General features: G+C 36.6%; 2 protein-coding genes across 4 annotated transcripts in view; one reads left to right on the forward strand and one right to left on the reverse strand.

Moving 5' to 3' along the window:
• The window catches only part of UBE2U (ubiquitin conjugating enzyme E2 U), a 36,611-nt gene that overhangs the window by 7,732 nt on the left and 12,842 nt on the right, over positions 1–16,037 (reverse strand). For all 3 annotated transcript variants that reach the window (XM_087719547.1, XM_087719549.1, XM_087719546.1), the window contains exons 7-8: positions 15,582–15,667; positions 12,365–12,446 (exon numbers count right to left, since the gene is read on the reverse strand). In XM_087719547.1, the coding sequence (XP_087575673.1) occupies positions 12,365–12,446; positions 15,582–15,667 (168 nt within the window). The remainder of the gene's footprint in view (positions 1–12,364; positions 12,447–15,581; positions 15,668–16,037) is intronic.
• LOC148044574 (uncharacterized) lies at positions 707–6,160 on the forward strand. The gene is given in 4 exon segments (XM_087720734.1): positions 707–758; positions 3,280–3,393; positions 5,171–5,688; positions 5,690–6,160. Coding segments are annotated over 4 exon segments (1,155 nt in total).

The following is a 16,037-nucleotide window of genomic DNA, read 5'->3' on the forward strand; positions in this document are numbered from 1 at the left end:
GAAATGGAAAGAAAAAAAGTTTGCTAAATATTGCATCATATCTTTACTGAGCACTCCATTAATAACACATCCCTGCCTGTTCTGTCTTACTTTTCACACAAACAGAAACTCTTGGTTCACTTCAGTTATCTTTCTTCCGAGGTACCTTCCTCAATGTAATTTGCTAGTGTCAAACTATGTAGATAATTTCAAAATACCTTAATTTTATTTTCTAATAGCAAAATATAAATAATGACAGCATCAACAGAAAAAATGATATTATGAAGAAAGAAAAACCTAGATATATGATAGCGATTAAAATACATATGACAAAAACCTCATAGAAAAGGAATACATACTAAAAAGAGACAAAAAACCCATATTGTAATTACAGACAGCAACATAACATTTAACAGCAATAGCACTTAAACTAGATTCCCCAACCTTTCTGGCTTTGCGGACTGGGGGTGGGGGGAGAGGTGATGGTTTTGTGCAAATCGCTTTCATCCTGCAATAATATCTGTAACACTGTCAAATATCCAGATTTTCCTATCCCAGGTCCTATCCTTACCATGGTAAGGACTCGATAGTTAGACAAAAATCTGAACATCTGGCTGACTGTGCAATGATTAACAACAACAACAACAACAACAACAAGCCAAATTGACAAATTTGCCATCAGATAATTGCAAAAGGCAGCTTTACTGAGAACAGCTTCCATCCTGCGATGATACCTGTAACACAAGCAAACATCCACACCTGCTTATCCCAGGTCCTTGGTAAAGACTCGATAGGTAGACAAAATGCCAAACCCAGTCTGAACATCTGGGTGACTGTGCAATTATCAATAATAAGTTGCCAAAACCACACATTGGAAGCTTTGCCAGAAGTTTGGGTTCGAATGCAGCAAAAATTACTGGGAACACCAAATTGACAAAGTTCTTGAAAAATGAACAGGTCAAGATCCTGTGGGACTTTTGAATCCAAATACACAGACATCTGGCCCACAACACACCTAACATCACTATTGTGGAAAAGAAAAAGTCTGGTTCACTGATATTGCAATACCAGGTGATATACAAATTGAAGAGAAACAACTAGAAAAAAATAATGAAATACCACAATCTGCAAATTGAAGTTGAGCGATTGTGGAGGAAGAAGTCAATGATTGTACCATATGAGCCCTTGGAGCAATACCCAAAGGGTTGCCTAGATACATGGACATTTTGGACTTATCAGACCTGAACATTCTGACTTTGCAAAAAAACTACCTTACTTGGAACTGCCTACAAAACACAAAACTGGAATACCAAATCTCAAGCCAACATGGCAAGGTAAACCATCTACTATACATGGATGGCTTTAAAATGTATGTGAAAAGCCCCACTGAACTTAAATCAATACTCAAAACAGTTCAACTATTCAGAAGTGACATCAAAATGAATTTTGGACTTGAAAAATGTGCTATATTATCCATGCAGCGAGGAAAAATGGAAAAAACAGAAGGAATAGAACTGGGAAATGGAAATATAGTGAAAGCATTAGCAAAGGATGATGGGTACAAGTACATAGGCATTGGAAGCAGATAACAACTTGAATGGAAAAGTCAAAGAGTCAACCCAAAAGGAATACATCAGGAGGGTCTGCAAAATATTAAAATCAAAGCTGAATGCTGGAAACATAATTAAAGCCATAAATACATGGGCAGTTCCAGTGATATGCTACTCAGCTGGAATCATCCTGGACTTTGGCTGAACTGGAAAACTTTGACTGGAAAACATGCAAACTTTTGAATATGTACCACGCTTTACATCCATGAAGTGACGTTGACAGGTTCTACCTGCCAAGAAAAATAGGGGGCAGGGGGCTATTGCAAATCCATCAAACTGTAGAAAAAGAAAAATGAAGTTTGAATGATTATGTGAACCAAAGTAAAGAAAAATTGCTGCAGGCTGTGAAAAAGGTGAACAGCATAAAAACAACAGAAACAAAGGCAGAATATAAGGAAAAACAGCTGGATGACAGATTAAATAGATGGAAAACCAAAGCTTTGCATGGACAGCACTTGAAAAACATTGAAGGAAAATGTGATGACAACTTGACATGGACATGGCTTAAGATGGGAACCATCAAGAAAGAAATGGAAGGTTTAATACTGGCTGCTCAACAACAAGAACTGGCTGACCAACCACACTCAACGTGTAGTCCTCAATGGAACTGCATCTTCATGGAAGGAAGTATGCAGTGGAGTACCCCAAGGCTCTGTTTTGGGCCCAGTACTCTTCAACATCTTCATCAATGATTTGGATGAGGGAATAAATGGGGAACTCATCAAATTTACAGATGACACCAAGCTGGCAGGAATAGCTAACACTCCAGAAGATAGGCTAAAGATACAGAAGGATCTTGACAAACTTGAACATTGGGCACTATCTAATAAAATGCAATGCAATGGTGAAAAGAGTAAGGTTCTACATTTAGGCAAGAAAAACGAAATGCACAGTTACAGTATAGGTAGTACCTTGCTCAACAGTAGTAACTGTGAAAGGGATCTTGGAGTCCTAGTGAACAACCATTTAAATATGAGCTAGCAATGTGCAGCAGCTGCCAAAAAAGCCAACACAGTTCTAGGCTTCATAAACAGAGGGATAGAATCAAGATCATGTGAAGTGTTAATACCACTTTATAATGCCTTCGTAAGGCCATACTTGGAATACTGCATTCAGTTTTGGTCACCACGATGTAGAAAAGATGTGGAAACTCTAGAAAGAGTGTAGAGAAGAGCAATAAAGATGATTAGAGGACTGGAGACTAAAACATATGAAGAACGGTTGCATGAACTGGGTATGTCTAGTTTAATAGAAAGAAGGACTAGTGGAGACATGATAGCAGTGTTCCAATATCTCAGGGGTTGCCACAAAGAAGAGGGAGTCAAAATATTTTCCAAGGCACCTGAGGGTAGAACAAGAAGCAATGGGTGGAAACTAATCAAGGAGAGAAGCAATTTAGAACTGAGGAGAAATTTCCTGACAGTTAGAACAATTAATTAGTGGAACAGCTTGCCTCCAGAAGTTGTGAATGCCCCAACACTGGAAGTCTTTAAGAAGATGTTGGATAGCCATTTGTCTGAAATGATATAGGGTTTCCTGCCTAGGCAGGGGGTTGGACTAGAAGACTTTGAAGGTCCCTTGCAACTCTGCTATTGTATTGTATTGTAACAAGCACTACAAACTAATGCCATGAAAGTGAAGATACAAATATCCACTAACAACCCAAACTGCTGATTTTGCAATAACAAAGTTGAAACTGTTTCACATTTAATATGTGAATGCAGCGAAATCGCACAAACTGATTCCAAAGCTAGACACAACCGAGTTGCTAAATTAATCCACTGGTCATTATGTAAAAAATATGATTTTCCTGGATCCAGAAAGTCATGAGAACATAAAGTGGAAAAAGTTATTGAAAATGAGAAGGTGAAGATATTGTGGTACTTTCTAATACAAACGGATCATCATTTGGAGCACAACATGCCAGATATCATGGTTGTAGAGGGCCGAAGTATACAGTTTATTGATATTGCTGTTCCTGGAAATGTCAGAGTCGAAGAAAAAGAACTAGAAAAAATAATGAAATATCGCAACCATCGAAACTACAAGGCTATGGATGAAGCATGTAACAGTGATACCCATTGTCATCGGGGCACTTGGCACCATGTCCAAGAATTTTATAAGATACATCAACAAATTGCAGCTTTATGCAATAACACCAGCGGAACTGCAAAAAACTGCGCTACTCGGAACATCTTATATTTTAAGAAGGTACTTGGCTGTTACCTAGGACGCTGGCAGCAAACCGTATCAACCATTAGCACCAGTCACTGGTATTTGCAATGCATTTTTGAATGTTCAGTTGGCTGAGTTTCATGTTTAATGAATAAAGTAAATAATAATAATAATAAAAACAAATGCAAGTATTAGAAATAACAACTGAGATGGTCAAAAATCGAGTAAAAAAGGTAAAGAATTGGATATCGCCTGGAAAGGACCAATTACATGGTTTTTGGCTCAAATATCTGACCAGTTTACATGCAATATTGGCCAGGAAACTGAATGAAATTTTACAAAAGGGCCAAATTGATGAATGGTTGACAACTGGAAAAACATACTTGATTCAGAAAGATGCAACTAAAGGAACAACACCTGAAAACTACAGACCAATAACATGCTTGCCAACAACCTTCAAATTACTCACAGGCATTATTGCAGATAACATGATGGATTATTTGGAAACAAACAACATCTTGCCAGTAGAGCAAAAAGGCAACAAAAGAAGGAGCAGGGGCACAAAAGATCAGCTTCTAATTGATAAAATGATATTAGAAAATTGTAAGACCAGAAAAACGAACTTGAATATGGTCTGGATTGATTACAAAAAGGCATTTGACTCACTGCCACATAGTTGGATCATAAAATGCTTAGAAACAACTGGCATTAGCAAAAATATTACATCCTTTACTGAAAAGGCAATGAAACAGTGGAGAACTGAGTTGGCAGGAGGGAATGAGATCTATGGAATGGTTAATATCAAGCGAGGAATTTTCCAGGGTGATTCACTTTCACCTCTTCTCTTCATCATCGCAATGATCCCACTATCAGTAATCTTAAAAAAAATGAAATTAGGCTACCAAACAGCCAAAGAAGCTGAAAAAATTTCGCATTTATTATATATGGATGATTTGAAACTCTATGGAAAGTCAGAAATAGAAATCCAATCATTGACACAGTCCGAGTATTCAGCACCGATATTTCAATGCAGTTTGGCATGGAAAAATGCGCCACTGTATCCATAAAAAGGGGCAAAATCACTGCATGTGAGGGAATTGAAATGCCCAATGGCCAATTAATTAAATGCAAAGAAAATGAAGCCTACAAGTATTTAGGCATTCTGCAGTTGGATAACATCAAGCATGGAGAAGTAAAAACTATTGTCAGGCGAGAGTACACCAACAGAGTTAGGAAAATTTTAAAATCTAAATTGAATGGTGGAAATACAATCAAGGCCATAAATACCTGGGCAATACCAGTTATAAGATACACAGCTGGTATAGTTAACTGGACACAAGCTGATTTGGACCTTTTGGACCGAAAAACCAGGAAACTAATGACAATGCACTACAGTTTACATCCACGTGGTGATACTGATAGACTATATCTGCTCCGAAAATCAGGTGGCAGAGGATTATTACAAGTGAAGCAAACAGTTGAAGAAGAAAAACATGCACTGGCTGATTATTTAAAAGAAAGTCAAGAACATCTATTAATCGAAGTAAAGAACAAAAATCTACTGAAGGCCCAACAGACGAAACAAGAATACAGAAAAGATGTGATAAAATCAAGAATGGAGAGTTGGCAGAACAAAGCACTGCATGGCCAATTTCTGGAAAAAATAAAAGATAAAGTGGACAATGAACAAACTTGGTTATGGTTAACAACAGGTACATTAAAGAAAGAAACAGAGTCACTAATCCTGGCTGCGCAAGAACAAGCTATCCGCACAAATGCCATTAAGGCCAAAATCGAAAAATCCTCTGATGATGCCAAATGCAGACTTTGCAAAGAAGCTGATGAAACTGTTGATCACATACTCAGCTGCTGTAAAAAAATCGCGCAGACTGATTATAAATTGCAGCACAATTCAGTAGCACCATTGCTACTAAATGATCCATTGGAATTTGTGCAAAAATTATAATATTAAAACAGCAACAAACTGGTGGGAACATCAGCCTGAAAAAGTCACCGAAAATCAGATGGTCAAGATCTTGTGGGATTTCCGTATACAAACCGACAAAATACTGGCGCATAATACACCAGACATCACACTGGTTGAGAAAAATAAGGTCACAATCATAGACATCGCAATACCAGGTGATAGCAGGGTCGCCAAGAAGGAACATGAAAAAATCTCAAGATACCAGGACTTAAAAATCGAAATTCAACGACTATGGCACAAACCAGCAGTGATAATTCCAGTGGTAATTGGCACACTGGGTGCTATTCCAAAAGCACTGGAATTATATTTAAAACAGTTAAAAATTGACAAAATCACCATCAGTCAAATGCAAAAAGCTGCACTGCTTGGATCTGCACGTATATTACGAAAATACGTTACGACGTCCTAGGCCCCTGGGTGGGGCCCGACTAGTAACCAATGCCAAATCCGGCGAAACAACTGGCCGCTGTGATACAATTGTATAATAATAATATAATATTCCGTATAATAAATCGCCTTTGATCTTCTAGTCAGGCGAGAGTATAATAATAATAATGAACATAACAGGCCGGATATCACAATTGTTGAAAACTGAAGGGTACAATTTATTGATATTGCTATACCAGGAGACGCCAGAGTTGAAGCAAAAGAACTAGAAAAAATAATGAAATATTGTGACTTGGCCATTGAAATTACATGATTATGGATGTAACATGTGACAGTGATACTCATTGTCATTGGAGCACTTGGCACCATGTCCAAGAATTTTATAAAATACATCAAGAAATTGCAGCTTCCTGCAATAACATCAGCGAAACTGCACAAAACTGCATTATTTGAAACATCATGCATTTTAAGAAGATACTTGGTCGATACCAAGTATAAATGTTCAGTTGGCTAAGTTTCATGTTTAATGAATAAAGGTATAATAATAATAATAATAATAATAATAATAATAATAATAATAATAATAATAATAACAATAACAACAACAGTAGTAGTAGTAGCAGCAGCAGCAGCAGCAACAGCAGCAAATAGGCCCCAAAAGGAAAATATTCTTATTCCAAAAGAATATAGATGTTAAAATAAAAAAGGCAATTACAGAATTGAAAATCTGATAATTAAAGCCACTATAGTCCTAAGAATAATTTATCTGGTAGTAATGGATAAATTAACTACATGGAAGTAAAAACTCACTTCTTTATAGTCAAAATAATAGACTCCTGTTTGTTAAGAAATTGGGAAAAAGAAATGAAATGAGGTAAATAGCTTTTTTAAAAATATCACTATATAGTCCTTGTTTAATGACTATATAGAGACTATATATCAATGGTTGATCAGCAACCATTTGAAATAAGGAAAATAGAATCAGTTAAATCTGCCAAAAGCATTCATGCAAAATGTCAAATAAATTCAAATGATATTACCCAGATGTCATAGGAGGGACAGCAGAAAAAAACAAATGTTAAGGATTGGTTGTTAACTGAAAAAAATCATTGTGTAGTATTTTGGTGCCTAATTAAATTTACTGAGTCCAGGAAAAGTCATATATAGTGCCAACAAACCACAGATTTTATGAGAACACTAATAGCTGGTGATCGCTTGAAAGATTTTTGAAGCTTTTCAGACCATTCCAAAAAGTAGTGTAAAATCAGAAGGTGTTATCTCCATAGTAGTGTGAAATTAACATTAATTGTTATTGCAAGAAATCTTGACATATCCTGCCTTTACTGATGGAGAGAAAGACAAAAAAACAGACAGTGTGGGGTAGTGGTTAAAGTATTGGCTGAGGAAGGGAGAGACCCAAGTTCAAATCTATCCTAAACACCAAAGCTCCTTGATTAACTTTCGGCCAGAGTAGTTATGTGCGTTAAACAGGAAATTGTGTGAACAACTTGGACTCTTGAACAAACAGTGAGATATAAATTTAACAAATCACAGGAAATTTTAAAAAGGTTATATAAAGGCAGGATATATCATTTTAGAAACATCACTCTTTTTCTGCTATGTGCTCCTCTAAGCTTCTGGAATTGTCTCATAGAAGCATACTAGCATGATTTGGACCTTTTGGACCGAAAAACCAGGAAACTAATGACAATGCACTACAGTTTACATCCACGTGGTGATACTGATAGACTATATCTGCCCCGAAAATCAGGAGGCAGAGGATTATTACAAGTGAAGCAAACAGTTGAAGAAGAAAAAATGCACTGGCTGATTATTTAAAAGAAAGTCAAGAACATCTATTAATCGAAGTAAAGAACAAAAATCTACTGAAGGCCCAACAGACGAAACAAGAATACAGAAAACATGTGATAAAATCAAGAATGGAGAGTTGGCAGAACAAAGCACTGCATGGCCAATTTCTGGAAAAAATAAAAGATAAAGTGGACAGTGAACAAACTTGGTTATGGTTAACAACAGGTACATTAAAGAAAGAAACAGAGTCACTAATCCTGGCTGCGCAAGAACAAGCTATCCGCACAAATGCCATTAAGGCCAAAATCTAGCATGATTAACAGAAATTCCATTGCAGAATTTCTAGCACAATAATGCTATATGTTTATATGAAAGTCCCCTAATTTAGAAGCACTCCAACCAATATTGTTGAAACTTTTGCTGCAAGTCCTTTATTCAGTTTCCAATGTTCTAACACAAGGGTGACCAACCATGGCAACTTTACAAACCTGTGGACTTCAACTCCCAGAATTCCAGAGCCAGCCATGGCTATAAAATTATCATAATTGCCCTCCCCTGTTCTAATATGACTAGAATTTAGCTGCATTTTCCAGGGAGCTGAATTAGCGCTTTGTTGTTTTAGATTGGGAAATATTATCTCACTTTACTAGTTAGATTGACTTCCAATCTAAGAAGACAAATTAACGATGATTTGGCATAATGTGGTCTCACTCTGTCACAGCACTACCTGTTTTGGGACTTTGATAAAACCCTGCTGAATTAAAGATTTAGGATGTAGTTATCCAAAATGTCACACTCCAGATTTCACCTCTCTTTTTAAAATCACACTTGTTTCTCCTCCATGGACTATCCCCAAATATTTGTTTAACATCTTATATGCCCCATATATACTACTATTTACTTGGGACCCATTTGGGGTGCTACTTATTAGCACAATAACTTACAGATACATAAGCTTCCCACATGAAAGCTAAATTTGTTTCTGTTCAGACTCAAAAGTAGAATCTATTTCATTATTAAAATGTCCATGCTACACCCAGTAGTAATCAAGTTTAATATTTCCAAATATCGTGACCAGGAGACCATTGTTGTTTTCCTGGGTAACCATCCTTCATAAACTTCTAAGAAGATTGCTAAATTCTTAACAATTGCCATATCTGTTAGAAACCATCTGGTTTCTTCATGCTATTAATTATTAGCTGCTCATTATTTTAGGATTTTTCACAATTAAACAAAAAGATGGCTTCACAAAACAGTTCGACAAGTATTGAAGTTGATGAAGCATCCGGTTATGAAGCATGTGACTAAGATAGAGTAATTTGAGAGATTGTCTGCAAGAAATGTAATACCAGTGTAATAGGAAGTCAGTGTCTGAGTTTGCCTTATTGGGTGACATGATACAGTATATAGAGAAACAAGTTTTTTAAAATTTAGTCAATCTTCTATTCAGGATATTTACTGTTCATTTTGCCATTACTACATATTCTCCAAGTTTGATTCCCCAACCTCATAGTGTTGATAAGTGTCCATTTTGCAATGTTGGACCAAATTTGTGCTTGCAAGCCATCAATAACTTAATAAATTCTACAATCAAAGTGCATATAACACTTTCAAAAGGCCAAATATACATAGACTTGTAACTAAATTCATTCTATAGCTACTTTCTATGATATAGGACTAGAGTCCCCATCCTCCAGTCCACGGCCCAGTGCTGGGCCACAGCCTGTTTGGAACCGTGACCCGTCAAAATCGCGCCTTTGACGTCATCACAGCGTGACGAAAAAGATCGAAAAATTCAAATAAAAATTAATAAAAATTAAATTAAAGCAAGCCGATTCACATAAAGGTAAGGGTTAGGGTTAGGGTTAGGGTTAGGGTTAGGTTAAGGGTTAGGGTTAGCTTTAGAGCGTTAGCGTTAGCGTTAGGGTTAGGTTAAGGGTTAGCGTTAGGTTTTTCGTTACTTTAACGGTTAGGTTTAGGGTTAGGTTTAGGGTTAGGTTAAGAGTTAGGTTTAGGGTTAGGTTTAGGGGTAGGTTTGGGGGGGTTAGGGGAAGGTTTTAGCTTTATTTTTACATTTTTTCGAACTTTTTCGTCGCGCTGTGATGACGTCACAGCGCGCTTTTGTCGAGTGCGATTTTGTCCTACGCGCTTTTGTGGTGGAACCGTTTGGAACTGTGTTGCGGAAGTGTTGGTAAGTGCATGTGCACAGACAAAACTGTATCTGTGGAAGCAGCACTTGTGAAACCATCTCCTCTTCCCCCCACTGCCACCACCATCCCCGCCTGCGCCAGTCCATTGAGTTGGAATGGTTGGGGACAGCTGATATAGGGTTTTGATGCTACTTATTATTTTCAAGATATTTAAGTATCTTTAGAAGAGTAATGAATTACTGTCAATGATTATACTCTATCTTGGAAGTGGGAACTGTTTTATTGATTATAAACAGGTTATTAAATTTTATAGGATTATGCATATGTTTTATTTATTTAGAGATATTAACTTCCATTCAGTATAGTTGCAGTAGAAATGAAGAATGTACATTTCATAAGAAAGCCAATTTGTTTACAAACCTTGGCTTAATTACAGCTTTTTATCGCAAAGATTCAGATAAGCACTGCTCTTGGAAGTGTACAGTGCCTTAACTTAGCTAAATATTTGCTTTTGCTGTATGATGGGTCCACACACGTAAAACTACAATCTGTTTAGATGTAGGTATGTCTTGAGCAGTCAGTGGGGAACCTGGTTATTTGAGGAAGGAGGGAGGAAAGAAGGAAGGAATTTTACAAAAGTCTGTTTTCAACCACACGATGGCAGTAAAAGATGGGCCTTTAACTCTGTCAAAAAAAAATAGTCATTTTTTCTCAAGCTTCAATGCAATTAGTATCAAAAGTTGCATTATTTCAAAGAAAAGACAGCTTTCTCAAACAAATCATCTAACCTACTCTAGCCCTTTGCTAATTTTTTTTAAAATTAAAAATGGGAAAAAGACTTCAGAAAAGAGACTGCTAATTTTTGAAATGCTTTCTTGGCACACATATATTGTATGGCACGACATAATGAAGCAATTATCAAATACATGAAACAAAGAACTTCTGTTGAGAGAAATAAAACGAGGAAGTTGTATCCAAGGAAAATTAACCCTTTCAATAAGAGAGTCTATTCAAGAGAAAAATGAACCAATTTTGCCAATTTGTTTTTATTTGATTGAAAGCCCAAATTAGATTTTCTTAGGTGTCTGCCAGTTTGTGGCAACTGGGGTGAAATAGCCACATGTGTATGAAATAACTGGTTGCAAACTTTTTAGAATACTCTAAAATAAATTGGCTATATTGTAGGGATAACTTAGTATAATTATTGAGCTTCAGAGATCAATAATGCTATGATTCCAGGCACACAGAAAATGTGATGTCTGCTGTAGATGCCTACTTCTTAGACTGTCTCCTTCTTGAACTATGAGTCCTAGGCCTCATTCCATCTTCCCCAATCCCAGGGACCACATTACATTTGTTTTCTGGGAGACACTGAGGATACCTTCTCCTCATAAATATACATAAATCCCCAGTGTAGGAACATTGAGTAAGTGTGTATGTAAAGAGGAAGCTTTATGAAGGGGAAGAAAGTTGCAACACAGAGTATATACCCTCACCCTTAGCAAAAGGTTGCTAATAGGGATTAGCAAAAGGTGCAGGGATTGTACATGCCTGTTTTAAAAGATCTGAGGTGATTTCCAATTGCACTTTAAGTTGTTAATATCAAAGGCCAATTCCTATTTCTGAATCCTAATTAGGAGCCAGGATTGGCTCTTATATTCAGGTTTATAGCACACCTAAATATTTCATGTTTCATGAATTGATGTTCTGAATAGAATTATTCTTATTCTTCACAATATTTTCTGGAGTTTCTATATGAAACTCCAATATATTGTTTCTGCTTACAGTAACTATAAAGTCATAATTTTCACAAAAAAGACAGGTCCTGTGAAAGAGTAATAATTTGAATCTAAATACCTTTCACTTAATACTGTTATTTATTTATTTGGGGGTTATATATATCTGCCCACTCATTCTCAGTGACTCTGGGCAGAATACAAACAATAAAAAACCCAATATAAAAATAATAACCCCCAACCACCTGGCAGCAACAAGCAATCAAACCACCCATTTGATAAACAAACAAACAAACAAACAAATATATACATAAATAAATAATACCATTACGTGGTAGTTTAATAATCAGCAGAATTTGACTGATTGCAGCTAATGTTTAAAGGCATACATTTAGATTTTTAACGGATGATTTTTCACTGAAAATAAATCTAAAAAAACAAATATCAAGACCCTAAACTGGTTAAAATACTCATTAAACATCTTTCCTACCATAGTTGTACACATGCGATTTTTCATCAGATACCTACAAAATTTCATCCCAGCTGCCTCTGTTCACATTCTCTGCCATCCAGTTGTAACGATTTCCTATGTACTCCGGATCGTCAAACACTGGAAGGAGAATTCCCAGTAAATTTCAAATTGGAACGGTCACATTCCATAAAACAATGCTAACTTTCTAAAACAACAAGCATATGAATTCCTTAGTTCTTCCTGTATGACATCCAACCTGAAGGAGTCTTAAATTCACTTCAATAAGCTATAGGAAGGCCATAGATATAAAATAACATAAACAATCTTAGTGCATTGAAGTTAGTTTAATATGAGATTCAGGAATCTGTTGACTGATACTGCCAGCAAAGATAAGGCAGTTGACACATTAGGAAAAAGACCACTGATAACATGATCTTTCCCTGCAAATAAAGCATCCACCAATTCTTCATTATGTAAGAGACAGCGAAGAACAAGTATTGTTGCAAGCTAAAAATGGAATGCACAGGAAACAAAGTACCAGAATAATGTATTAAAAACATGGACAGAATGGTAGCAGAAAGCCAGGCAGTGAGGAGGGATCCAGTGGGGAACTAGCCTTGAATCCTTGTGCAGTGGCAAGGTAAACTGACCCCAGCTAGGTCCCATGGAACCTTATCTGTCTGTTCCCAAGGGAAGGCAAGCAGTCTGGGAAGATTTCCACAATAAGAAAGCCAGCTTTTTTTTTCACATGTGGATCTGGCTGCTTGTGCCCAACAGACAATACATTACAACATCCTAAATTCTTGAAAAGAGCTCGATGCGAATACCAATACCAAGTAAAGAACTGAAACTGTGATTTCACATTGATGTGTACATAATACCATGTTTCTCAGAAAATAAGACAGGGTCTTATTTTCTTTTGACCCCCCTGAAATATTGGCCTTATTTTTGGGGAGGTCTTATTATTTTTGAGGTGCAGGAGCCGGCAAGCGTGGTCATCTCATGACTGCTGCTTGTGTTGCAATAGTTTTGGGGAGGGGTTATTTTAGCGCATGTGCTCAAAAGCCCGATTAGGGGAGGACTTATTTTCAGGGAAACAAATAATATCTAATTCCATACCCCCTTTTGCCTAGTTTGATGGAATAATGGAAATTCATTCTCACATTCGCAGTAAAGTTTTATATATACTTTACATATATATTGGAACTACATTATATTTTTAATCACTCTTAAGATGTATTTCAATGTGTTTTTTGTAGTAAATGTAGACATCAAAAGCACAGCAAACTTTACTAAGAAATTAGGAGACATTCATTGTCTTCACAATTGTTACCTGGCTAATACTGTATTCAACAGGTATTTCATTAACTTAAATTGTTAAAAACCTTATCCTTCTATTATCTATTCATTTTTTAAAAATCCAAATTGTTTCACAATCCTATATGTATAATAATCAGAATACTCTGTCATCATTCAACTTAATGTATGTGTTGCTCATTTTAATTCCCTTTGTATAAGCCTTTGGGAAAGAACCATAGCTGAATGGCAAAACATATGCTTGGAATAAGGAAGATCTTGAATCTGACTAAGAAGGCAGTTTTACTTGTGCATTCAAACTATACATATCCAGGGACCATGTGGGGGACTTAATGATGAGTTCAACTATGACAAATCAGATGCAGCCCAACTTCATGTTATGGCAAGTTATATTAAGAAAATATCACTGAACTCTGTTAAGAAGAGCAGCTCTCTCAAAGTATAATGCATATTTGCTCCATGTATCCATCATCCATTATACCCATTATATAATAAAGTCTTTAACTCACTAGTAAGTTAATGTAAAACAATGTAATTATACCCTTTGTGCAGAGACCACCTAGGATGTGTCAAATTTAATGATTCAATGTTCTGAAAATAGCACATTCCATTTTAATTAAGTTTGGAATAGTCCTTTCTGATTCTAGAATGTGATGCAGAAAAGTCAAAATTTAAAGTTGCAAGAATATTTTCTTTGTTATTTTTATGAAAAGCAAACAGACAAAGTCATCCCCTTGAAAGTGTGGTAATGGGCAGGTGCTTTCTCTTGATACTTTAAGTAGAGTTTAGCTACTGTGATTTAGCTCTGTGTGTCATTTCCACTCCTGGACACCTGATTGTTCAGACTTTCTCTAGAATAGCTGTTTCAAACTTAGTGCCATGCTTTCTATGGCTTGTCGTAAATTTTATAGGGATTTAGGGTGTTCCACAGCAAGTCTAGGACACAGAGTCATGTGAAGAACATGGGAAGTATTTCTTGGAGAGAAGCAACCCAACTTGGTGAGTCTTTCAACAAAAGCAAACCTTGGGGGTGGGGCTACATAGTTGGTCCTCCAAGGCTTTGTAGCACTGAGCAGTGTTGCCTTCTGAAAACACCTGTCTGCTCTCAAGATCCAACGCAGAGCACTGCTTCTGACTGTATCAGGTTCTCTTCACCTGGAAATAAGACCTAGCCAGGGAAGGAGTAGGAGGCTGGAGGAAGCAGACATGATTGCCCAATCACGACCACTCTGCCAACCAAGGAGTGGGAATTGGTGGACAACAGCCAACACTGCCAACACTCACAGAGCAAGCCCCTTGTATATAAACAGAGAACAAATTCCCACTCCCTTCTAACATTGAGGATGTTAACTAGCTGGGTAATGAAATGTCTGTAAGAAAACCACCAAACTCAGAGGGCACCAAGGACCATACATTGAGATGGTAAGCAGGCGAAATGCTGTTTCACAGCATTCCTTGGCAAATAGCTGTGTTTCATGACCAGATTTTTTAAATGTAATAAATGTATGTGTAATGGCATATCAGGAATCTTTTTCATTTTCTTATCTTTTTGACTCACTAAAGCTTTTTATATCTACATATGAAAAGGCTTCAGTGTTGCATTCCTCAGTTTATTGAACTAGTCCTTGTGACATTCATGAGGATTTGAATGTGAGACCTTAGGAATATGCTGCCTTCTTTTTAAAACAACACAAGTCTGCATTTGTCCATAAGGAAAAAAAAATAAGTCCCAATATATATAGCAATACTTCTATTAGCAACAACCAAAGGGTCACACAATTTTAAAGGTCCCCCCCCCCCAAAAAAATTTCTTTCTGAAAGTCCCTATGGGTTGCCGCTTCCATACGGGAGGGGGGGCAGGGGATTGCCATATGAAATATCCATTTAATTTATTTACATTTTGTGCAAAATCAGATTTGGTCTTTTTAATTTAAAGAAACCAAAACACCAGCTTACCTGGGTGTTTAAAATCTTCAGCTGGTCTTGATGTGGCAATTTTAAACCATGTTATAAAATATTCTTCATATGATATCGCTCTTGTCCTGAAAATATATATTTGGAAGAAAGGATGGTCTGTAACTAGCGTGTGGAAATAGTTATGGGGCGGAGATTTTTTTCTGCAGAACATTTCACCAAGAAGAAAAAAACAGAGGTTTAAAGGGTGAAACTGCTTCCAATTTCAGTATAAATGGAAGAAAATCCAATAGACTACAATGAACATAAAAAGTTTATGCTTGCCTGTTAAAATGCCAGGTTTTTGAGATGTAAAAAAACCCATAAAACTTTGTTGAAGCACCTTTTGATTTTATGGTAGCATCCAGTCTTTTGGGGTAGGAGCCCTATCAGCATGGTTTGGGAATCTTTGCCCTCTTAAGATTAAAGAGGTGTTCTACTGGTCCTTGAGGTGCTCAG

The sequence above is a fragment of the Thamnophis sirtalis genome, unplaced genomic scaffold (genome assembly GCF_051295495.1).
Source record: "Thamnophis sirtalis isolate CommonGarterSnake01/CBP01778 unplaced genomic scaffold, rThaSir2_p1.2 scaffold_7, whole genome shotgun sequence".
Lineage (NCBI taxonomy): Eukaryota > Metazoa > Chordata > Lepidosauria > Squamata > Natricidae > Thamnophis > Thamnophis sirtalis.